This window comes from Coenobita brevimanus, chromosome 103, assembly GCF_032717465.1.
Source record: "Coenobita brevimanus isolate Jiangsu-jjx chromosome 103, ASM3271746v2, whole genome shotgun sequence".
Lineage (NCBI taxonomy): Eukaryota > Metazoa > Arthropoda > Malacostraca > Decapoda > Coenobitidae > Coenobita > Coenobita brevimanus.
In genome coordinates this window covers 25,912,974-25,939,184 of record NC_137056.1, presented here as the reverse complement: position 1 = coordinate 25,939,184, position 26,211 = coordinate 25,912,974, and the positions used below count along the sequence as shown (strand labels likewise).

The 26,211-nt window shown below is 40.2% G+C and overlaps 1 protein-coding gene across 1 annotated transcript in view; it reads left to right on the top strand.

The window, feature by feature from the left end:
• The window catches only part of LOC145415652 (glutamate receptor 1-like), a 1,336,600-nt gene that overhangs the window by 234,418 nt on the left and 1,075,971 nt on the right, over positions 1–26,211 (top strand). The window contains exon 3 of the mRNA XM_080284869.1: positions 7,737–7,866. Coding sequence (XP_080140995.1) covers positions 7,737–7,866 — 130 coding nt within the window. The remainder of the gene's footprint in view (positions 1–7,736; positions 7,867–26,211) is intronic.

Here is a 26,211-nt window from a genome sequence, read left to right as displayed (position 1 = left end):
CCCAGTACTAGATCTTGACTCTCCCGAAACTGCCCCACTTAAAATACAGACAAGATATGTAAAATCCATCCTAGACAATTTACCCACCAACAAAGCTCCAGGCCCAGATGGAATTCCGCCAATTGTTTTGAAAAAGTGTTCCCCTGAACTTCCCTCTGTTCTAGCTAAATTATTCAGACTATGCATATGTACTTTATTCCCAACTTCATGGAAAGAAGCCAATATTCACCCAATTCTGAAGAAAGGAAGTTCGTCTGACCCCTCTGATTACAGACCAATAGCTGTCACATCTTCTCTTGGTAAGATATTTGAAACTTTAATTAATAAGCACATTGTTAAACATCTTGAATCCAACAACTTAATTAGTGATAGACAATGTGGTTTTCACCACGAAAGATCCACCATTGACATTCTCAGTCTCATAACTCATATCATCCTTCAATCAACTGATCTTTTTGGAGAAACTCATACAGTAGCTCTTGATAATCCTAAAGCTTTCGACAGAGTATAGCACTGTTCCCTGCTGCTGTCCAAACTCCCTTGCTATGGACTAAGGTCTTTTGTTCCTTTGATTTCTTCATATCTTAGTTACTGGAAAATAATAGTAAAAGTAGATGATGTATATTCCAATTTCCACTAAATTACCGCCAGCCTGCCGCAGGGATCAGTTCTGGCACAAATCCTATTCCTGGTTCATATTAATGATCTCTTATCTGTCACCCACAATCCCTTTCACTCATATGCAGATGATTCAACACTACATAGTTCACTCACACTCAGACACCCATTTACAAAGTCCAATATTCTGCCTCTCAACTCAGTACAGCCATCTCCATAAATCAAGATCTATCTACAATCAGTCAATGGGGATAAAACAACCTTGTCTCTTTTAATGCTAGTAAAACTAAATATATACAATTTACTAATACTAGAAGTACACTGAAGTGGTTTAGACATGTGGAGAGAATGGAGAATGAGAGACTGACTAACAGGGTGTATGTGGGTGAGGTGGAGGGAGGGAGAGGGAGGGGTAGACCGAGGATGAGGTGGAGGGATGGAGTTGAGAGGTATATGAGGGAGGGGGGGGTGAGTTGGGGGGAGGGTAGTCAAATGGTGGGTGACAGAGCGACTTGGAGGCGTTTTGTCTGCGGCCACCCTTTGCGGGATTAGGACGTCGGGCTATAGATAGATAGATAGACTAATAGACAGATATTGCCAGATTCGTACATTACCTTCAGTGCTACTAATATTCCCATCTCCAAAAGTATTGAAATTCTTGGTGTCTCACTTAACAATGCCCTCCGCTGGACCTCTCATGTCAGATCACTTGCTAAAACCGCCTCAAAGAAACTTGGATTATTGTACAGAGTCCGTAACTTCTTCACTGATGAGCAGTTAGCTATAATTTATACGAGTCATGTGCACTCTCAGCTTGAATATTTCTCACCCTTGTGGAATGGTTGTGGATAGGTTGCATTAAAACAACTAGACAAAATTCAGAACAAAGCTGTTAGAATCATTAACAACCCTGCCATTACAAATAAACTACCTCCCTGGCAAATGCTTAGACGAAGTTGCGTCCATGGTGCCACCTCTCCATGCCTTCCCCCGTGCTACACGGGCATATGGTAGCGCTCATGACTGGAATGTCACTCAGCCATATTGCAGAACTTCTGCCTATCAGAATTCTTTCATTCCCTGAACTGCATCTCTCTGGAACTCGCTTCCCCAGGGTTGTTTCCCTCCAAATTTTAACCCACAGCTGTTCAAGTCTAACTCTTACAGATATTTTATGAATAGAGGATACCAGTAATCTGGTGTATGGATTATTTTTTTATTCATTTCTTTTCCCTTCCTCTGTTCTGTTATTTAAAAAAAAAATAGATTTTGTGTAGGTAAAATGAAGAATTATTTCTTGTGAAAAGGTGTGTATGTATATATATATATATATATATATATATTATCATCTCATCATCATCACCAGCTGTTGAGGGCCACTGCAGGACCGGCCTATCCATACCGAAGCAGGGACGATACAGCCAATGTATCTCTACCCATTGGCTTAGGCTGTCTCGTACAGACTGTATGTAGGGTGAGAAGTGCTTGTGAGTGTAATTGTAGTGTTGGAGTGGCTTTGGATATGTGTGTGTAGACTGTGAACCAAGTGTAGCCTAATTGGCCCAACTTAATCCGATTGGGTTCAAGCATGCTAGTACACGGCACTGGTTCAACCACAGCACCCCTTATGTCCGCCAAGGTGGCCAGTGACTCGGTGAATGCTTCCCAAAGTTTTTACAACTCTGGTGGGAGGCGAACCCCCGTCCACCAGCTTGCGAGACGCACACTCTACCACTGTACCACAGAGGCCGTGTATATATATATATATATATATATATATATATATATATATATATATATATATATACACTGTACATATTCCGCGGCTAAAGAAAAAAAAGTATGGAACTGAAACGATTACTAAGAGACGCAGTGTCGCTCTTCCTGAGCCCATGGACTTGTCCCCCCCTCGCGCTCTCTCTCTCTCTCTCTCTCTGTATATATATATATATATATATATATATATATATATATATATATATATATATATGGAATTGAGAGTATTACTAAGGGACGCAGTGTCGCTCTTCCTGAGCCCATGGACTTGATACCCCCATCGCTTTCTCTCTCTCTCTCTCTTTCTGTATATGTGTGTGTGTGTGTGTGTGTGTGTGTGTGTGTGTGTGTGTGTGTGTGTGTGTGTACTCACGCAGATTTCACACTCTGAGTTTTTCAATTTTTTGTTGCAGTTAGTTTGTTTTATTTCTTACATACCATTTTAAATATAGTGTCGCTTTTGAGAATCCAGTGGGGATAAATAGGCCTAATATTCTCTCAGGTAACCATTGTCGCTATTAGTATGCTGACCTGACTATGTTTCCTCCTAAATGCTTCGCCATTTCCGTTTATTACATGTTGTCATGTTTCCAGGACCACTATTGCGTCTGTCATCAGCATCATTCCGTCATCACCGTCATCATCATCATCTTTATGATATATCGTCATTGTTCTCGTCGTTGTCGTCGCTCATCATTTCCCATCATGGTCATCATCACCATCATTTTCATATGGACGTGAACCCAGTGAGCCGCAGGAAATTGGTCAGTTTAACCGGGTGCTCCCAAAGACGTTGTTGAGGTTATACTGAAAGACGAAGTTCCGTGTTGTGGTAGTGAACTGGGTCAGGTGATTAGTTTGTTGCGGTGTGAGGGATTTATTGCATTGTGGGCACAGTGAATTGGTTATGAATTTTGTTTGGTTGTTGGTACTGAACCAGGGAAGGGTGATGGTCGCATTGTAGGATTCATAGGGGCAGACAAGTCAGCAAGAATACCGATACGGATTATTGACCCTGGACTGTCTGACTGGTTGTACAGGAGAAAGAATGTATAAATACCTCATCCTTTTACCAGCTGTATTAATAAAATTAGTATAACAGACAATAATAATAATAATAATAATAATAATAATGTTAATAATAATAATAATCATTCATTCATTCATTCATTGCCAGACGCCATGTATCCCAAACGGGGTGGCCAAGGGCTTAGAGTTAATTGTTTTACAGGGAGGGGCACTAATCCTCCACCACCCCCACTTGACACGTAGGGAGAATAAAAGAACCATGTGGAATAACGTGGTTTCGATGCCGGGCCTCAGTAACCCGACCCAGTTATCAACCACTGGTGACCGTTTTTATTATTATTATTATTATTATTATTATTATTATTATTATTGTCATTATTATTATTATTATTATTATTATTATTATTATTATTATTCAGTCTTTCCTCGTCCTTATGCCTACGGGTGACTTTACCCTCCCTCTTCTGTCTTTCTTTCCTTCATTCTTTCCTCTTCCTTCAGCCTGTTGGTGACTCTACACTAAGTGACACGCCAAATGGTTTCCTGTACACCAGGAAACCATTTCCTACGCCGGGTGGTAAACATATAACCAAATTTTGGTGCCTGGTGGTTTAATGGGTAATTACAGCGCTCCAATCGAATTGAGCCGGTGTAGGTTTATATCCAAGGGGTGTTTGGGGTTTATTGCTCACGTAATGCCACTCAGGGATGAGTGAGGCTGGTCACTCTCATCTTAAATGCCAGGACCAGCTTGCCAGCCCCGAGCTTCTACGTTCCTCATGAAGCATTGTAGGATTGGATGATGGATTGATGGATTATTATTATTATTATTATTATTATTATAGTAATATTAATCATAAAAACAACAACAATAAGGACGAGAACTCAGACAGCACAACAACAGCGCCCATCAGCTGTTCTGAGAGCCGAATATTTGCCTCGACCCTTTCTAGAAAAGAAAAACGAATTAATCCTTCTCGACTAAACCTTAAAATCTTCCACGAAGTTTGGTTCAGCCAAAATGAGAGAGAGAGAGAAAAAAAAGAAGTTTGAGTTGACTTTGTCCAGTGCTTCCGACTTTTGACCTTTGCCCATAAGCGCACACACACACACACGCACACACACACACACACACACCAAACAGGAGTCCCAGTTTCTATACTGTCTTACGACACAGTTACTTGCATATATACATAAGGGCACATACTGCCAGTCAGAGAGAGAGAGAGAGAGAGAGAGAGATAGTTTGTTTTCAGAACAGTCTGTTTAGCCATGTCACAACATGAACTCATCCACAAAGTTTACTTTAAATCAGATAAATATTGTTTAAGTCGTTTTGCTGTGTGACCTTGACCTTTGATCTGTTGTTCAAAAAAGACACTTTGGATGATCCTCAACTTATTCACCAAGTTTAATTCAAGTCAGAAAAATTTGTTTTAATTATTTGTTCACGGACATACGAGTCGAACACCAACGCTGCTGTGACTATCACCTTTGGCTGATTGTTCTAAAACTGGAATCCCCTCCCTCTTGCCACACCCTTAACTCTTCCACTAACATTAGTTCAAATCAGACCCGAGTTGCATGAGCTGACTTTCCCAAGTGACTTTGACGTTTGACTTTTCCCTGAAATTTACCATTGTCTGTTCCTAAAAACGAATCTCATTATCCTTGTTTTAACTTGAGCCCTTCCAAACGGATGAGTCTGTATCAGATCAAAACTTTATGTTGGCCTTGCCATTTGACTTTGAACTTTGTCCTTGTTCTATAAAAAATTGTCAACCCCCTGCACGATCCTCAACTCATCCACTAAATTTTACCCAGTACATTAAAACTCTTTTAATTATTTTGTTCACACATGCATAGGATTGTTCTAAAAACACAAATCTATTTGCATATTCTTTACCCTGAATCCTCATGTAGTAATTGGTTTAAATTTGACAGAATAATGCTTCAGCCAACATCTCCATGTGACCATGACCTTTTGTCTGTTGGTCTTAAGGAACAAAAGACTGATCCCTAAACTGACCCTCAGCCCTTGCATTGTTAGATAAAATCAGGTCAAAACTGTTTTACTTATTTTGTTCACACACAAACACACATGAGACAAGTATAGCCTTGTATTGCGACCTTGATTGTTAATTGAGGGGTCTTAAAATCAAATTTTTTTGCCCTTGCCTTGCCGTCAATTAAGTTTAATCTAAACTCAATATGAACTGTTAAAGCTGACCTGCAAGATGCCTTTTTCCTTTGTCTATATATATATATATAAAATCTTGTGCTACCGTCAAACCATCCACCAAAATTGGTCCAAACCAGATCTTGTGTGTGTGTGTGTGTGTGTGTGTGTGTGTGTGTACTTATACACAGTGTGAATTGCCATTTAACTGATTATTTTCATATTTGAATTTCGTTACCTTTATCCCCTCCACCAGGCTTCCTCGATTTCGGATAATAACTTCTTAAGCCGACCTTTCCATGTGACTCTGACTTTTGATCAGTTGTTACCGAAATCAGTAGGTGAGCATTTTCGTGTCTGACCCTCAGTCCTTCGGCAAAGATTAGTTCAAATCGTATCAAAATTGACTTTCTCTGTTAGTGCACACACACACACACACACACACACACACACACACACACACACACACACACACACACACACAGTGAACAAACAGTTCCGCACTGACACTTGCATACTGTTGGTTTTAATAATAATGATGATGATGATAATAATAATAATAATAATAATAATAATAATAATAATAATAATAATGATAATAATAATAATAATAATAATAATAATAATAATAATAATAACAATAACAATAATAATAACAACAATAAAAAAAGTAATAATAATAGTAATAATTATAATAAATGATAATAACAAGAACAGCAACAAAGACAACAACACGAACGACAAAAACAACATAAAACAACAATAACAACATTTGGATGTGGTGTATAACTGGGGGTGTGTATGTGAATCGACTGTTGTGAGTCATATTCAAGAGGAAGATTTGGATTTAGCAAAGATCGATTATCTTCCTTAACCTCTTAAATCCAACGGCGTCGTTTCCATTTTCTGTAGGAGAGCATCAGAGAATCTTATTTATTTCTGATAGACGTTATACAGTGAACAGATTAATGTAGGCAACATTTTCAAAACTAAATTAAGTCGAATGAAGACAATGAGAACAATATACATAATGATTAATTGGACTGAATGGAAGAAACTAGCCCCACACATCTCCAATTGTAAATGATTGAAGGAAAATGGGGGCAAGGAAGGGGAGAAAAGGATAAAATGGGGAGAGAAAAAGGTGAAAAAGAAGAAGTGAGAGAAAGAATGGAAAGAAACGAAAAGAACAAAGGGGGGAGGGGAGGGGAGGGAGGAGAGCAGGTAAATAGGAGAGAGAAGTATGCATAAGATTTTTAAAAATAAATAAAAGGTAAGGGAAGAGAATGGAAGATAAACTGGTAGTAAAGGGAGACAGAGGCGGGGAGGGGGAATAGTGGGGTTGGGGGAGGGTAGGAGGTAAGGATGGGAAGGAGGTCAGTATAGGGGGGAACGGCTGTGCAGCTATTGTGATTTCTAACGAACGAGGAGTAAGCGAAAGGGAGAGATAAGTGTGAACTAGAAGAAAATAGGAAAGAGAGACAAAACAAAAAAGTTTAAAGAGAGGTGAGGGGATAAGAAGAAAGAGGGGAACAGGTGCGTAGTCGGAGTGGATGGGGTGCACTGAAGGGTTTGTAGTTCTTTTATAATGAAAAGACAGAAAAAAAAAAAACAGAGAAAAAGAAGAGATAATAGAATAAGGAGGTGACGAGAGACGACTGGGGATGGATGTGGGATTTTGGATTAGGTAGATGAAGGTGCAGTGTGAAGGTATTGAAATCCTTTGCTAATAAAAACGGAGGACGACATAAGATAACGAGTAGTGGGGACGTTGCCAAGCAAACTCGGCAATAGAAATCCATTAAGGTCCAGGCAGTCCGTGGACTTGGGCACACCAGAATGATTTCCATAGGTGTAAATCACACACACACACACACACACACACACACACACACACACACACACACACACACACACACACACACACACACACACACACACACACACACACGCCAAACTGGAGTCCCAGTTTCTACACTGTCTTACGACACAGTCACTTGCATATATACATAAGCGCACATAATTACTGCCAGTCAGAAAGAGAGAGAGAGAGAGAGAGAGAGAGAGAGAGAGAAGGATGAGCTATTGGGGAGGAATCAGTCGTTATATATACATCCATCTTTCTATCCACCAGGTACCTAACCCGTCTTCTGGTCTGATGGACTATGCCACCACAATGAGACCCGAGTACCACCAGGCCATTATTGACCTCATCCACCACTACCGCTGGGATCACATCATTTACCTATACGACTCACACGACGGTCAGTACTAACGCATTTTTCCCATAGTTAGGCCATGCTCTGCTAATCATCCGCATTTTTCAGCATTTTTTCTATGTACTTAATCCTGTAGGTTTATACCGCTGAATGAAGTTGTCCATTATCCCTCATTATTCATCTCTACGGCGTCCACGATGGTCAGTGCTTTTACATTTTACCATAGTAATTCTCTGCTTTCCCTCCCCTTTCTTATCATCCAGTTATAGGGTCTTTTATTTTGGGTTTTTAACTCTGAATACTTATTGAATTACCTCCATCCTTATCTTTATGATCCTTCCCAACCTCCCTTTTTATTTCTGCATCTTTTTTAACGTTTTCTGCAATGCAACCGATTGAAATTTATGTTATACTCTTTTACTTGTATGACTCTTTTAACTCTCATGACGGTCATTGCCTCGCCCAGTACTATAGTTCCCCCTTGCTAACTTTTTTCATGTTTCTTTTTGTTGATTGATTTTTACAGGGGTCCCCTAGTTACTGAATATCTCCTTGTTTAATCTCCATAATTTACGACTCCCACGGCAGTCAGTTCTCTTGTCTTTTAAGATAGATTCCCCCTAGTAGTGTGTGTGTGTGTGTGTGTGTGTGTGTGTGTGTGTGTGTGTGTGTGTGTGTGTGTGTGTGTGTGTGTGTGTGTGTGTGTGTGTGTGTGTGTGTGTGTGCGTGTGTGTGTGTGTGCTAGCAAAGCAACTCAAACGGAGTTTATCCAGTTTTACTTAAACTTGGTAGAAGGATTCAGGGTCAGCCAGTGACTGAATATGATGTTTTCGAGAACAACAGGTCAAATGTGAATGTCACAAGGCCAGGCAAAATTGTTTTACATAAAGATCAGGTTAAATAGTTTTTATCCAGTTGCACCAAACTTGAGGGAAATGTTGAGAGGAATGCAAAAATGAAACTATTCCCTTTTTAGAGGAATCAGTCGAAGGTCAAGGTCCCAGGGAAAGGTCAAAGGCCAGGGACACAGGGCAAGGTCAACTCAAACAATTTTGATGTGATCTGAACCAAACCTGGGGAACTGTTAAGGGTCAGGCAAGAACAAAGGGACAGGGTTTTAAGAACAGTCACAGGTCAAGGCCACAGGGTAAGGCCAAATTTCGGGCCGTGTATTTGTTAGCAAAATAACTAAAACAGTTTCTAATTTGGATGAAACCTGGTGTATGAGTTGAGAATCACCCAAAAGGTAAACTTATTGTTTTTGTTTTTAAGAACAATAAGTCAAAAGTCATGGCCACTTGGGAATGTCAACTTGAACATATTGTAGCCGATGCACACAATTTTTTTTTTTTTTTTTTTTTTAATGACTGTCTGCATACGTTTTTATTCCTGAATGTTTTGCTACAGATAATATTCCTTCATGTTTTTAGCAACATTATTCCTGTTACACAATTTGGTGCCTTTATCTTGGCACCCTATTCGATTTTGTTCCATTTATGAAACATGTAAGGGTATTAATTTTAGCTACATTTAACCTCCCCACTTTAAAATATCTCTCCAAAACAATTGTTTATCGTATCATCTGGTGACTGTAATATTAAAGCATAAAATGCACTCTGGACTGAAGGGTTAAGACAAAATAGTTCATGGTGTGCAGGTAAAATGGATTTCCTTATCTCGAACTCTCCATCCCCTCACACTCACATTTTATGTTGCAGAATGCGTCTTTCAGGCAGTTCATTTCAGGCCTGAGTAATTTTACTGGCCCACGGCTGATTGTTGTCTCGCAGCCAATGCAAAATTAAGACTTGTCTTCAAATAAGTTATCACTATAGTTGCTATATAAAGCTGTATACTGGCCGTATTCTAAGTATTATAGGAAGATTCGTAGTACATTTCCCTTAATGATATGTATTGCATATTTTATGTAAACCTTTATCTGTATGCTAATTATGGCGTTTAAATGTCTATGTAGTTTCCATTAACAACAACAAAGAGAAAGTTGATGCATAAATTTGCAGGAGAAGAAACAGAGAAAGAGGTGTCACGAAATCTTCAGAGCACCATAGAATACTTTTGTCTCTGATGCACTGTGTCGAAATGATGAGCTGATTACGTTAGCTAGGTCAAGGGATCAAAAGTCAAGGTTACATGGGTCGAATTAGGTTATCTTAGTGGGCTCAATATCTCTCGAACCCCTCGACGGATTTCGAAAAATCTTTTGTCAGTGATAGAGTATGAATCGATGATGACTTCAGTAGGTCAACAAGGCCAAGGGGTTAAAGGTTAAGGTCATGTGGGGTCGATTTAATTTATCCTTGTGGGCGTGATATCTCATGAACCCCTAGATGAATTTTGAAGGGACGGTGAAATGAATAGGTCAGCAAGGTCAAGGGCATTGTATGGTCAGTCCCTGTGCAAGACTTGGCGGAAGATTAGAGAGCAACACTGTGTTTCATTATTGTTATTAGTCTCCACCTACTACATAGGAGAAGACTATTGTTTCCATTGGTATTTATTATTCCTCTCTCAGAGTCTCATAATGATTCCAAAAGAACCAGAGACTGTGCAAAGAATCTGAAGGACCCAGGCTATGTGTCCTGGCATTGGCCGCTGCTAGTAGGAAAAAAAAAAATCGAATCTCCACAATGGCAAGAAAATTAATGTAAGTAACTGTAGCAGGAGATTAGCGATTGTCTGAAGGACAGTAGATGAAGTGAAAAGTGCTGGACCTATTTCTAAAACCTCTGTCACACCAGAGCTGCGAAGCCACAGCGACCTGAAAAGTAAAAAAAAAGATGTGGTTAGATCACAGTGAGGTCTCCAAAAAAAGTCCATATTTCTGAAAATATTAAACCTAAGTAGAGTTCAATAAGAGTTTATTGTGATCTAGTCTATCCTAGGGCGTCCTTATGGCGACCCATGTATCCATGTCTCGACCTGTAGGTAGAGTTCAGTGTGAGCCCAAGTAGATCTGTGTGAACTACAGGTGAACAAGTCGACCTCACTGCATCCCTGGTCCATCCTTAGCACGTGCACAGTGAGATGTCAGCATCTGCGCGGCAAGCATAAATATAGAGGTGTTTTGCAGAGCTCGTAATTTCAACTTCAGTTGTTTTTCTGAGCACGTTTTCAACTTCACGATGGGGAAGCAGACAAAGAAGGCACAGGGGAATGCTCCAGCACCCAGAGGCAGGGACACGGGACCCTTTCCCAGTTCCCCTCCTTCAGAGCCACCTCAGCGCTGGGGCACCATTCTTCAGGGGAGGTTGGACAACTGATGACTTCATTCTTGTACTCATCTACTATGGCCTGGCAGACTTCTCGTACTAGGACATATGGTGTTATGAGGCACTCTGAAGTCAAATTTCATACTGGCGTACTTGTCACCGGATGCTAGATGGCACATACCGGTAGTTATGGCAATCTTCATCCTAGGTTCGTTAGCCTTCCTATATCTGGTGTCGTGTTTGGTGCATCTAGGACCAACTCTGGCAACTACCTCATCATACATCTCTAGTGGTATTTTCAGGAAGTTGAAGACAGAAGCAGGATCTTCACAGCTCAGGCATTAGCTGATAATACTGGCCAAACTGAAGTCTTCTCCCAACACCTGACCATGGCCTGACCCAGCATCTCCTTGGCCTTCTTCTCATCCTCCTTGCCCTTCTCACATAGTTGAGAAGTGCCATGTCATTCGCTGCTTGCTGTGCCTGGATATGTGCTAATTTCTGTACAATTAACAAATTCTGTCTTTCCGCAGCCATGGTGAAGGGGAGCTGGAAAATGATGATGTGTGGATGCTGATGCTGTACTTATACCAAATGTATGTGTGTCAAAGTGGGGTTGCACTAGGAATGCACTGCAGACGCACTACGGTCGTAGTAAGAAGGCAATGGTCGCCGTGGCAACGCCCTGGGGTCATCCTATGTTCAAGAACAAGCCCTTAACTCGCAGTAGTGATGCAGTGAGGATGCAAAAAAGTCTGCTTAGGCTCGTAGTGGCATCTACCTGAATGTAGTAAACTCTACTTAAACTAGGGTTGCAGAGGGGAGATCGTGTGACCCTAGGTAGAATTTAAGTAGAGTTTACTGCAATCAGGTAGATGGCAGCAAGATGCAATGGCAATCCTAGTGCGGGCCTACTGCGAGCTGACGCCTCGGCGACCTCAGTGTGATGGTTTTGAGCAGGTCCAAAACAGTCACTACGCCTACACAACCTGAGGTGATCATGGAGACCCTAACTAGACCTAGGTAGAGTTCAGAGTGAGGCTAAGTAGATCTTTGTGTCCTTACGGCGAGTTTCCCATTTTTTTTGGTCGCAGAGGGCTTGCCATGGCATCGCAGCTCTGGTGTGACAGGGGTAGAAGAATTTATTTTGTTTAATTATAACTCTCAAAGTACTACATAGCTGCAGACAATTGTTTTTGCTGGTATTATTAGTCTCCACATACTACAAAGATGGAGACTATTGTTCTTGTTGATATTATTATTATTATTATTATTATTATTATTATTATTCCGGTCTCAGTATCTCACAACGATTCCAGGAGAACCAGAGACTCCATTAGGGAAGGGCCCAGGTTATGTGTTCTGGCATGGACCATTGCTGATTTAAAAAAAAAAATCCAAATCTCCCCAATGGGAAGAAAGTCACTGTAAAAAACAGTAGCTGGAGATTACTGACTGTCTGTAGGTCAGTTACAGAACTGTGTAGGTGGAGGCTATTGTTTTTGCTGATATTATTATTATTTTTGCCTCAGTCTTACAACGATTCCAGGAGAACTGGAAATTGCACAAGCAAACTGATGGGCCCAGGTTATGTGTCCTAGCCTGGGCCATTGCTGATAGAAAAAAAAAATCCAATCTCCCTGATGGAGTTCAGGTCATTGTAAGAAACAGTAGCAGACACATGCATTCTTCAACACCTTTGTCTTCAGATCCTTTGCTGATGTTACACAAGAAGTTACCTAAGGATCCTAAGATCTTGTGTATATTATACATACCTTATATACCAAATGGTGAAGCGTCCTTATTGTGGCTAGACAGTAAGAATAAATAACTGAAACTCTGTGACTGTTCTGGAGACAATGACTAGTCTCCACCCACTGTTCTGGATGGAGGTCCTTGACTAACCGTCACTATTTTTTTCTTGCATTGACCTTGACGTTATTTGGCAGATTTGGAATGTTTACTGTCAGTAACGGCCTATCACAAGTCACATAATCTGGGACCTCCTAGATTTCTTGCCCTTTCTCCAGTTTTACTGGATACGTTGCGAGACTTTGAACACGAAATTTCATATTTCTTACAATGACCTTGACCTCACTGGGGAGATTTTGATTTTTTCTATCAGCAGTGACCCATGCCAGGAAACCTAACCTGGGCCCTTCAGATTTCTTATGCAGTCTCAAGTTCTCCTGGAATTATCGCGAGATTCAGAGGCCAGAATAATAACTAGAACTGTGTAACTGTTCTATGGACAGTTACTAGCCCCCACTTACTGTTTCTTAATGACCATGACCCCATTGGGGAGAGTTGAATTTTTTTTCCTATCAGCAATGGTCCATGCCAGGACACATAACCTGTGCCCTTTGGATTTTTTGTGCAGCCTCTAGTTCTGGAATCGTCAGGAGACTCTAAGGCTGGAATAATAATAAATGGTTGCGTATTTTTATTGTGTAGCTACAATAAGGAAGCTTCACCTTGTGGTAAGGTATGTGTAATATAAACATGATCTGAAGACCCTAAGGTAACTTCTTATATAACAAGAAGGGATCTGACAAAGGTGTCAAGGAACTCTGTCTGTTACTGTTCCTTAGAATGACCATGACTGCATTGGTGAGATTTGGATTTTTTTTTTTTTTTTTAATCAGAAATGTGCCATACAGGGACACACAACCTGGGCCCTTCAGACTCTTTGTGCAGTCTCTGTTTCTCCTGGAATCGTAGGGAGACTATGATGTGAGAATAATAAAAATAATACCAGCAAAAACAATAGCTTCTCCTGCCACATAGGTGGAGACAAATAACTAGAACTCTATAACTGTCCTGTGGACAGTTGCTAGCCTCCACCTACTGTTTCTTACAGTGACCTTGACCCCATTGCGAAGACTTGGATTTAAAAAAAAAGAAAAAAAAAAAAGAGGTAAACTCTCAGGAATAGGTCCGCCAAGTTTCCTTTTCGCATTACTTGCTCAGGTTCAGTTGAAATATCCAGGAGACATGATGACCTTATCTAGATCACTGATAATACTGATATGACTCTTTCTGCCACTACACATAAAGGATTTGGATTTTTTAAATTTTTGTCAGCAATGGCCCAGTGGCAGGACACATAACCTTGCCCTTTCAGATTCCTTCCACAGCCTCTTGTTCTCCTGGAATCATTGCGAGACTCTGAGGTTGGAATAATAATACTAATTTGTTACTTCTTATTATTATATAGCCACAATCTGGAAGCTTCGAAGTAGGGTATATAAAGTATGAGTTTATAAAAAAAGATCTGAAGACACTAAGGTAACTTCTTGTGTAACATCAACAGAGGATCTGAAGGCAAAGGTGTTGAAGAATGCATGTATCTGCTGCTGTTTCTTACAATGGCCTTGACCTCATTGGAGAAATTTGGATTTTTTTTTCTATCATCAATGGCCAATGCCAGGACACATAACCTGAGCCCTTCAGATTCCTTGCGCAGTGTCTGGTTCTTCATGAACCGTCGCGAGACTCTGAGATTGAAATAATAAAAGGTTAGTCACCTAATCCTATGACATAACTACAAAAAGTAAGATTCCCCATGTGGTATATAATGTATATTTAATATACATAAGATCTGAAGACCCTAAGGTAACTTCTTGTGTAACATCAATGAGGTAATGAAGACAAAGGTGTTGAAGAGTGCATGTGTCTGCCACTGTTTCTTAGAGTGACCATGACCCAACTTGGGAGATTTGGAGTTTTTTGTCAGCAATGGCCCATTCCAGGACACATAACCTGGACCCTTCAGATTCCTTCTGCAGTCTCTGGTTCTAGTGAAATCGTTGTGAGACTCTGAGGCAAGAGCAGTAATATTAACAGAAAAGAAAAAATACCGTAGGTGGAGACTCAATTGTTAGTATTATTCCGGCCTCTTAGACTCGTGACGTTTCGTGGAGAACCGAAGACGTGCAAGCAATCTGAAGGGCCCTCGTGTCCTGGCATGCACCATTGCTGACAGTAAAAAAAATCCAAAACTCCCCAGTGGGGAGACGGTCACTGTAAGAAACAGTAGATGGAGGCTAGTGATTGTCCATAGGACAAAATTCTAGTTAGTCTCCATATAGTACATAGGTGGAGACTATTGTTTTCGTCGGATTTAATTTTATTCTCACCTCAGAGTCTCACAACGATTCCAGGAGAACCTGAGACTGTAAGGTATCTGAAGGGCCCAAGGTTACGTGTGAGTCGGACCATTGTTGGTAAAAATAAAATGTTATCCAAATCTCCCCAATGGGGTCAAGGTGATTGTAAGAAACAACAACATACACATGCATTCTCCGACACCTTTGTCTTCAGATCCCTTGATGATGATAGGCCTACACAAGAAGTTACCTTAGGGTCTTCAGATCTTGTTTATATTATGCATACCTCATAACAAAGCATCCTGATTGTGGCTGTACAACAATACACCAGATATGTAGGTGGAAACTTTTGAATTTACCGGGATAATTATTATTCATGCCTCAGAGACTCACAATGATTCCAGGAGAACTAGGGACTGCACAAGGAATCTAAAGGGCCCCGGTTATGTGTCCTGGCATGGGCCATTCCCGATAGGAAAAAAATCCAAACCTCTCTAATGGGGCCAAGGTCATTCTAAGAAACCGTCGAGACACATGCGTTCTTCGACCTCTTGTCTTCAGATCCTTTGTTGATGTACACAAGAAAATACCTAAGCGTCTTCAGACCTTGTTTATATTATACATGCCTTTTATTGCATTTGGCAAAGCCTCCGTACTGGGCTACTCAATTGGAATAAGAAACTAGAGCTCAGTAAATATCCTGGGGACAATCCGTGACTAACGGTAATTAAAATTTTATATTGCTTGTGATAACCTGGAGTTCATTTGGCAGATTTCGATTTTTTCCATCTGCAATGACCCATCCCAGGACATATAACATGGGGCCTTTAGATTCTTCCCCAGTCTCCAGTTCTTCTGGAAATGTCGCGAAACTCTGAAACCGAAATTTAACACTTCTTACAGTGAACCTGATGCCATTAGGGATACTTGGATTTTTTGTTTTTCTATCAACAATGGCCCATGCTTGGACACATAAACTGGTCCCTTCGGATGTCTTGCGCAGTCTCCAGTTCTCCTGGTATCGTCACGAGACTCTGAAGCCAGAATAAAAACGTACTGATTGTCTTACTGACATTCACTACTCTTCTACTGTATCATAGTGACCTTGACCCCACTGGGGAGATATAGATTTTTTTTTTTTTTTTCATTAACATTGGTCCATTTCAGGACACATCACCTGAGACCTTCAGATTCCTTGCCCAGTCTCCAGTTCTGGAATCGTTGGGAGACTCTGATGCTGGAATAATAACAATTAGTTACATATTATTAATGTGTAGTGACAATAAGGAAGCTTCGCCATGTGCGAAAATATGTGTAATATAAACAAGATCTGAAGACTTAAGGTAACTTCTTGTGTAATATCAAAAAGATCTGAGAAAGATGTCAAAGAATGCATGTATCTGCTACAGTTTCTCATTATGACCCTTACCCCATTTGCGAGATTTGGATTTTTTTCTATGAGCAATGGCCCATGCCAGGACACATAACCTGGGCCCGTCAGATTCTTTGTGCAGTCTTCGGTTTTCCTGGAATCATTGTGAGACTCTTAGTTAAGAAAAATAATATTACCTGAGAAATCAATAGTCTCCACCTGTGTAGTAGGTTGAGACTAATAACTAGAACTACGTAACTGTCCTGTGGACAGTCACAAGTCTCCGCATACTGTTTCTTACAATGACCTTGATCCCATTTGGGAGATTTTTTCTTTTAAATAAAACGAAATGAGCTCTCAGGAATCGGTCCCCCAAGTTTAATTTTCAGATTACTTGCTTAGGTCCCGTTGAATACTCTGGTATAGATGACCAACTTATTCAGTCATAATACTGACATGACTTTTTCTGCCAATGCACATAAAAGATTTGGATTTTTTTTTTTTCTATAAGCACTGATCCACGTAGGAACACATAACCTGGGCCCTTGATATTCCTTCCACACCCTTTGGTTCTCCTGGAATCGTCGTGAGACTCTGATGCCGGAAAAAATAATAATAATAATAATACAAGCAATAACACTAGTCTCCATCTATGTAATAGGTGGAGACTAATTAGTTACCAGTTCTTATCACGTAGCTTCAATGAGGAAGCTTTGCAGTATTGTATATATGGCATGTGTAATATAAACAAGATCTTAGGACCGTAAGGTAACTTTTGTAACATCAACAAGGGATCTGAAGACAAAGGTGTAGAAGAATGCATGTGTCTGCTTTTGTTTCTTACAATGATTTTGACCCCACTTGGGAGATTTGGATATTTTTTCCTATCAGCAATGGCCCATGCCAGGAAACATAACCTGGGCCCTTCAGATTCCCTGCACAATTTCGGTTCTCCTGGAATCGTTGCGAGACTCTGAGGCGAGAATAACATTAATACCAGCAAAAACAATAGTTTCCACCTATGGAGTAGGTGGAGAAAAGTTAGTATTGTTCCGGCCTCAGAGTCTCGCGACGATTCCTGGAGAACCGGAAACTGCGCTAGGAATCTGAAAAGCCCAGGTTATGTGTCCTGGCATGGACCATTGCTGGTAGAAAAAATCGAAACTTCCCCAATGGGGTCAATGTCACAATAAGAAACAGTAGGTGGAGACTAGTGACTGTCCGTAGGACAGTTATAAAGTTCTAGTTATTGTTGTTGTTGTTCATTTGTTGCCTTTATTTTGGTTATTATTATAATAGCGGTTAATAATAACACTGACTTTATGACGATGTTGTTGTTGGAGTATTTATTTTTAATGCTTTCCTTAAGAATGTTATGATTCATATCACCATCATCATCAACAGCAGAATCGGAAGAATGTTTATATTTGTTATGATGAGATTTGTTAACAATTATGAATATCACTGTGTCTTATTTCTGTTGATTTATTTAATCATTTTATTGACAGTATTATTGACTGATTGATTCATTCATGCATTCATTCATTTATTGCTGCTACCAGACAGTTACTGTATATTCTGCTTGGTAAGGACCTCTAGCAATGAATGTATAATTTTTTGCTGCCACCATTCGATTATATTTAACTACAGAAGGACGCCTAGTACTGAATGATTATAACGGTAGTCCAAGTAGGAAGGATTCCTCCTCCTACCACTCGGTACACACCAAACCGTAACGAAAATGGGTGATGGGCACCTGTGCAGCATTGATAGACTGTCATTACCTTTTCTCTTCCTTCTTCCCCATCTCTCTCAAAGTTTCCCATTCCTCTCCACTCCTTTCCTCTTTCTCCTATCCTCTTTATTCAACTCTCACCATCCTTTTCGCTGTCCCTCATCCACTTCTTGCTCCCTTCATTCCTTCTTCCATTCCTCCTTTCCCTCACCTGTCAACCCTCCAGCTCGTTCTTTTCAGTCAGAATCATCTATTTCTCCTACCTTAATTATTACCCTCCTTCCTGCTTTCTTCCTCTCGCTTGTCCGCTATTTAGTTCTTTCCATCCAGCATCTTCTCCTCTCCTTTCTTTCTAAATCCCTTCATCCTTTTCTTTCTTCTCTCTTATTCCTTCCTCTCATCCACCGGTCTTCGTCTCCTCTCTTTCTTCTTCCCTCCGTACTTCCCTTCCCTTCCATCAACGCTTCATGCCTGTCTTTCCGTCCTTCGTCTTCCTCATTTAACTTCCGTCCTTCCTTCATCTTTCATCTTACAAATCAAAACAACCGACACCATAATTCAGCCATACTTGATTTTTTGTTTTTAGCTTACCTTTATGACTCTCTCTCTCTCTCTCTCTCTCTCTCTCTCTCACGCAATTTCATGGTCGTTGCCTCAGCTTTCTTTTTCCTTTTAATCTCTGGCGAATCTCTGCTTCATTCTCACGCATGGTTAACCGCCCTAAGCTGACCCCGTTTAGCGAGTATCTCTTTTCTCGTGATAAAAACCTTCCTCACTCACTTACCTTCATTTTATTTGGAATTTTCTTTCTCATTAAAAAAATGTTGGATACTGGTTTCTACTTTCTTGTCATTATCTATGTAACTGTGAGAGTGGTAGGGAATTGTAAAGCCGGCAAAAACAAATAATTAGAGACACAATGAAAGATGTTACAGCGCTGCATTATGTACGCTCCGCCGGTGACTGGACTGACCGGTGGATAGTATTATGTCATACTGAAAGAAGCAACACTCTCTCATGGACGAAGAGTGGTGAGAGCACATGATGTAATTACATACTCCATTCCCATATATGACTGTGGTGTGAAAGGAAAAAACGGCAGAGGAGTTCCAGTACACGAAGATTTGCTATTGTGTGCTGTGTTCGGCGATTTGTTTTTGCTAACTTAAGTCTTCCCCTCCTCTCATACTGGGACCTTTTGAGTTCTGTATGAAGGAATAGAATGTAATGCTGGCCTTTGATTATAGAGGACACAGCAGTAATGAAAGTGCAAAAAAATAGGAAGATCGCAAATGGCTTTGAGATGAGTGTTCAAGTCCGACACATCATTTTTCACATGTTTTGAAAATGCCAGGTCCATAATACAAGTAATAAAAGCCGTAAATGTAGAAGAACAAGTACTAATGGACAAATGCATCAAGTCAGATTGCTACAGATTTGTACATTTCTCCAACAATTAATAACATATTTCATGTTTTACCATTTGTCTTTCAGCCACCCTATCAATCATTGTACAGTAAAAATAATCTACGTATTTATGTACTTTAATATTCCCTTCACTGCAGAATATGACGCATCTGCTTTCCATTTCTCCTTATCGTTGTGCTGTTCTTTATGTTTACTTTCTTTTCTTTGGTTATTTGACAAAATACTCTGATTTTGCACTGTCTACATCCCACATCTCTCTCTCTCTCTCTCTCTCTCTCTCTCTCTCTCTCTCTCTCTCCACACATACACACACACACACACACACACACACACACACACACACACACACACACACACACACACACACAAACCCTTTCCAACTCACTTTACCTTCACTTGCTTGACAACTTCCTCTGTAGAAAGCAAGATATCGTGAACCTTATCCGGCTTCTTATTATCTTCTCTGTTGCCATATAATCTTATCGTTGTACCACTTATCTCTTTCACCAGTTGTTCTTTCTTGTTCGTATTATGAAACTTTAGATATTGACCCTCTCATTATAAAATAAGCTTCAGCTAACGCCAGATGGTTTTATTCAGCTAATGAGTTGTGGGATACCTGGTCTGTTTGCCACTGTAAATCCTATCATAATGTGGGTAATTGTGCTGTTTAATTGAAGTTAACTTCCCTTTAGTATTGACATATAAGGCATTAAAAATATGCAACTGAACGTTGATGTGTCATTGGTAAAATCATTTGAAAAAGGAAAAGGTGCTATAAAGCCAAGCTGTTGTTGTTTCCTTTCCATTGTGGGATAATGTTTTGTACCCACCTCTCGTCTCACATCCTCATACTTTTGAGCTTTCCACACATCGTTTCTCCTCTCCTCTCCTTGTCTTCCATCCTCCCTTCCCCTACTATCCTCTTCTCTAGTATCGTCCTCTCGTTTTTCCTATTCCCTCCTTCCCCTCCCTTTCGTCCCTCCTCCTATTATCTTTCGCTTCTCCTTCCCTCTCCTGTTCTCCTATCCTACCCATACTGTTCTCCTCATCTCCCTTCCTCATTTCTTCACTCCTTAGCTCTCCTGTCTCTCCTCTCCTCCCGCCTCCTCCACACGTCCTCTCCCCTTCTCTTCTCTCCTCCTAACCTCCACACTCCCTCCCTTTCTCTTTTCTTCTCTTCACCTCCGTCTTCTTCGTCTCCCGTACCCTCTTCCCCCTCTTTTTCACTCCCCCCCCCTTTCTTCTAATGGTTAACTTCTTCCCCAATCCATTCACACCTCTCTTACCATTTCTACCCCCTTATCCCACTCCTTATCCCACATCTTTATATTGTCCCATCTTTTCTACCACACCTCTTTCAACCTCACACGCTCCCTCCTCTTCCACTCCCTTTCTCTTACTGTTTATACACCGTTTCCTCTTTTTCCCACCTCCTCGTTCCGTTTTCTCTTCAACTTAACACTTTCACACCTTATATTCACACCATCCTCCTCTCCTCTTTCCTCTTCATGTCCTCCTCATATTCTCCATTTCACACCTTCCTTGAAAATTACATTTTTACATTTATTCTCTTCCTTCCCCAGCACCCCTTCTTGATTTCCTCTCCTTGACTTTGATTCATGGCATATAATTGCGTGAACATTAACCTACGGTGTTGAAAATAGCCATTAAAAAGTGAGCATCTAGCTATGTGCGGTCCTTAAAAAAAAAAAATAAAAAAAAAATAATAATGCCACAAAGAATCACAGTGACAAATCAATATCATGGTCTTCTTCATAAAGCAAAAGCAAAAACTTAATAAACCAAAAAAGTACGAAAAACTTTAAAGCTCATGTTGCTCGAATCAGTAAATCCAACCCAAAAGGCTTTTTCCAGCAACACCAGAAAGGTAATAGCACCAACAAAAGGGCCACTAGTCACAATGATTAAGAGGATAGTGATGATCAAACGGTGATGGCTAAAATTCTCAACACTTTCTGCGTCTGTACATACAGCATAAGCTACAGTTTCCGTTTTTGCAGCCTTTCCTGTACTTTAAGAGAAGGGTAACATAATTAAAGCTATTACTGTTAGTAGGAAAGATGCAGGACTTGCCGTTCGTAAACTTAATATGAATAAAACACTGGGGCCTGATAAAACATTTCCACGCTTAGTGAAGGAAACAAGGACTGAAATATCAAGGCCGTTAGCTGAGGCATTCAATAAATTAAGAAGTAGCAGAGTGCCCCATAAGTGTAAGCAAGCAAATGTAACCCCCATATACAGAAAGGCAAAGAACTGCTACCAGGAAATTATTGTTCAGTAAGTGTAACATCTGTGGTTTGCAAGTTGTTGGAAACTATTATCAGAGACAAGATTCTTAAGCACTTAGAAATAAATAATCACATCAAAGATTCACAACATGGTTTTTGAGATAATCTCTCTTGTCTTACAAATATCTTGATTTTCTTCGAAGATATATTCAATACATATGATGAGACAAGATCTATCGACATTACTGTATGTCTCGATTTTTAAAAAGCATTTATTTTTTTTTATGTTTCCGACTCTGGACATAGGCTTCACAGCCTGCTATCAAGGCCCAGTAGTCCTCCTACATGCCATTCACCTCTTCATATCACCACTTCGGCGCTAACACCCACCGTCCATACTGAATACATTCTAGGGCTGTCTCATACAGGACTGGTGTAGTGGTATTAGCGGGGGTACTATTACATGTCGGCGGGTCTTCTGGTAGATCAGTAAAGTCTGATTAGGTGAAATTCAAATCCTTAAACTGTTCCCTACCTCAGCGGGAATTTGAACCTGGGTCCGGTAGGACTGCAGGCCATCTCTCTACCGACTGAGCCACCGTTTCCCAGCAAAAGACCTCCTCAGGAACTGAAAACGCGTGGCTTCAGAGGCAATGTTTTCGGATGGATCAATAATTGGCTTACAGGACATAATGTCGATATAAATGGAAAATAATAAGACTGGAAAATGATACAAGTGAGGTGTCCCAGGGTTTAGTACTGAGTACTATATATATATATATATATATATATATATATATATATATATATATATATATATATATATATATATATATATATTCTTTGTGGTAGGTGGGGGCGCTCACCATCCACTCACTCGATGTAGTTCTGCTGTCGGGTGTCTGCCTTTTCCTTTCCTCCATCCTTTTTCCTTCCATCCTCTTCTGTCTTTCTTTTCTTCATTCTTTCCTTGTCCTTCTGCCTATGGGTGACTCCCTCTTCTGTCTTTCTTTCCTTCATTCTTTCATCTTCCTTCTGCTTGTGGGTGACTCTACACTGAGTGACAAGCCAAATGGTTTCCTGTACACCAGGAAACCATTTACTACGCTGGGTGGTAACCATGTAACCAAATTTAGGCGATTGGTGGTTTAGTGGGTAATTATTGGGCTCCAATCGGATTGAGCCGGTGAAGGTTTATATCCAAGGGATGGTTTGGGTTGATTGCTCATGTAATGCCACTCAGGGATGTGAGACTGGTCACTCTCATCTTAAATGTCTGGACCAACTGCCTAGCCCCGGGCTCCTACGCTCCTCATGGGGCAATGTAGGATTGGATGATGGATGGAGAGAGAGGGAGAGAGAGAGAGAGATATGTCTCTCTCTCTCTCTCTCTCTCTCTCTCTCTCTCTCTCTCTCTCTCTCTCTCTCTCTCTCTCTCTCCCTCTCTCTCTCTCTCTTCCTACTGTATATCTACATCTATCTATCTATCTATCTATTTTATATATATATATATATATATATATATATATATATATAGATATATATATATATATAATTTTATAAACATTTTTGTGTGTGTGTGTGTGTGTGTGTGTGTGTGTGTGTGTGTGTGTGTGTGTGTGTGTGTATGTAATTTAACAAGAGTTATTTTGTAAAATGGTCAAATTTGCTGGTGATACTGAAGCTGGTAACAATGCAGACACATCTTAACTGAGGCAAGCAGATCACAGTGAATATGATCGAATGTTTAATTGGGCCTTAACATAGCAAGTGGATTATAATATTAGTAAATGTAAAGTGCCAAACATTGAAAGTAAAAACGAAACATCCAGATACGCGCTGAGCAGTATTCAACTAAGTATTGTCAGCCATCAAAAAGATTTAGGAATTTTAGTAATAACTGATTTATCAAGCAGGCAGTGCATTGAGACTAAAGAAAAAAAAAACAAATATCGGGATTCATTGATGATGCATTGGAAAATTAAGCAGAAAGTATCATCCACACCTTGTATAAGTAACCAGTATGAACACACATTGAGTACTGTGTCCAGTGCCGGTCGTTTTATTACAGAAAAGATATAGAGAAACATGAGAGAGTGCAGTGATGATGTCTTGATTGTGAAGTAAACCCTTAATCTCTTTAACTAATTGCAGGTTACAAGGAGATTTAGTTCAACCATTCAAAATATTCGAAGGATGTGGTATGTCAGTCGATAAATATTTCACAGTAGATAGATCGAATTATACTAGAGGTAATGGTCATATAAGAACTGACAAACGATTCCACTCACATGAAGCAAAATTTCTTCTTCAATAGAATTCTAAATATGTGTAATAAATTGCCCTCCAATGTAGTAAGCTGTGATACAGAACGAAATTTTAAAAATCGCATATGTGCCAAGTATGTTGGCTCCCGAATCGTGCATTTCAGTAGTATATAGAACTTACCTTTTTTATTTTTATTTTTTTAGAACCTGGAGGACACAGCCGCAGAGCACCAACGATATATATTATTTACTTAATGCCATTTTCCTCTTCAGATACATAGTGTACAATAGGGTTTCCTTTCTTTCTTTCCTATGAAACTTTCCTTGACAGTTTTTCCAGAATGCATGAGAGTCATTCTCACTATTCCCTGCCTGTTTCGAATGGAGAACTTGGTGGGTGGGGGGAACCTTCTAGCTTTTCTCTCCTTGTCTTTAGCTAATAAAAAAGTTTTGTTAGCTATAACCTTCCTTATATCAAACAGCCACGAAAGAACCAAGGGATCTGTTGATATCTGTTTTCCTTTGTATTCATTTCCACCCTTGATACCTTTGTACCCACTCCATTCACTCCACTTTTACACGTTCTAATACTTTTCCCATGTGCTGTCTCCCACTCTTTCACCCTACCTTTTCACCTTACTTATCCTGCTCATAGCTTCCTCTTCAAACTCTCTCCATCTTATCAGATATCTCCCGAATGATCTCCCCTCTTCCCCTTGCACCCCCTTCACCCCACCTTTCCACTCTTCTGAATCTTCTTCTTCCCTTCCCTCGACAGTACCACTTCACGGCACGGTCACTTCTTTTCAAATCTAACATCTCGTACGCACCTCTTATCTTTTTATCTATCTCACATATACCCCCTCCTCTCTCTCGTCATCCTTCCCTTCTTCACCTCAAAGACACCATCCACCTTCCCTTTTCCTTTTTCCCTTTCATCCCATTGCCACACTTTCCCCTCCCTCCCCTTCCCATCATTTCCCTTGTCTTTCCTTTCACCCAACGTATTCAATTCACTTTCGATTTTCTCTGTCAGTTACTCCAACTCCATCCTTACCCCTGTACATCCATTGTACACTTATTGCTCTTGGGTTCCTTTTCCTTCCCCTTCTCTCCATCCAACTACACGTCTTTCATTCCTCTCACCCGCAAATTTCGTCACTTTTTCTACCGCCCTCACCACCTGTTCTCCTCCCTCCTCTTTTTCCACCTCTCTCCTATAAATGTCACATACCTCTCTCTCTCTCTCTCTCTCTCTCTCTCTCTCTCTCTCTCTCTCTCTCTCTCTCTCTTTCTTCGCATCCCACATTTCCACCTCACTTTCACACCTTCCCCTCCTCCTCTCCCCCAGTTACCCTTTACCCGAGACGTAAAAGGCCCAGTAAGCCAATATTCTCAGGTCAGGGAGAATGTTTACATGCTGGTTGCGGCTGGTTTTGCTAGGCGTATGTGTGTGTGTGTGTGTGTGTGTGTGTGTGTATACAGGTATATATATATAGCGCTATATATATATATATATATATATATATATATATATATATAGATAGATAGATAGATAGGTAGATAGATAGATAGATAGATAGGTATACATTATATGTATAGATAAATAGATAGATAGATAGATAGATATACATTATATATATATATATATATATATATATATATATATATATATAGTATATATATATATATATATATATATATATATATATGGGGTGTATGAACTTATTTATGTACGTATGTATGTATGTATTCTGTATTTACTGTATATGTTTAAGGGGAGTAAGAGAGGGAGATTAACATAGGGAGAAAGGAAGAGGGTTGAGAGTTCAAATGATAGAGGAGACGGAATGTAGAGTAGAAGGAGGGGATGGCGCGATGGAAACGGAAGGACGGGTCAGGGGAATGAGGGGGTGAAGGAGAGAGATAGATGAGAGAGAAAGATACTAACTGGAGGAAATAAAGAGGACGTCGAGAGGAAAGAAGCCGTAGGG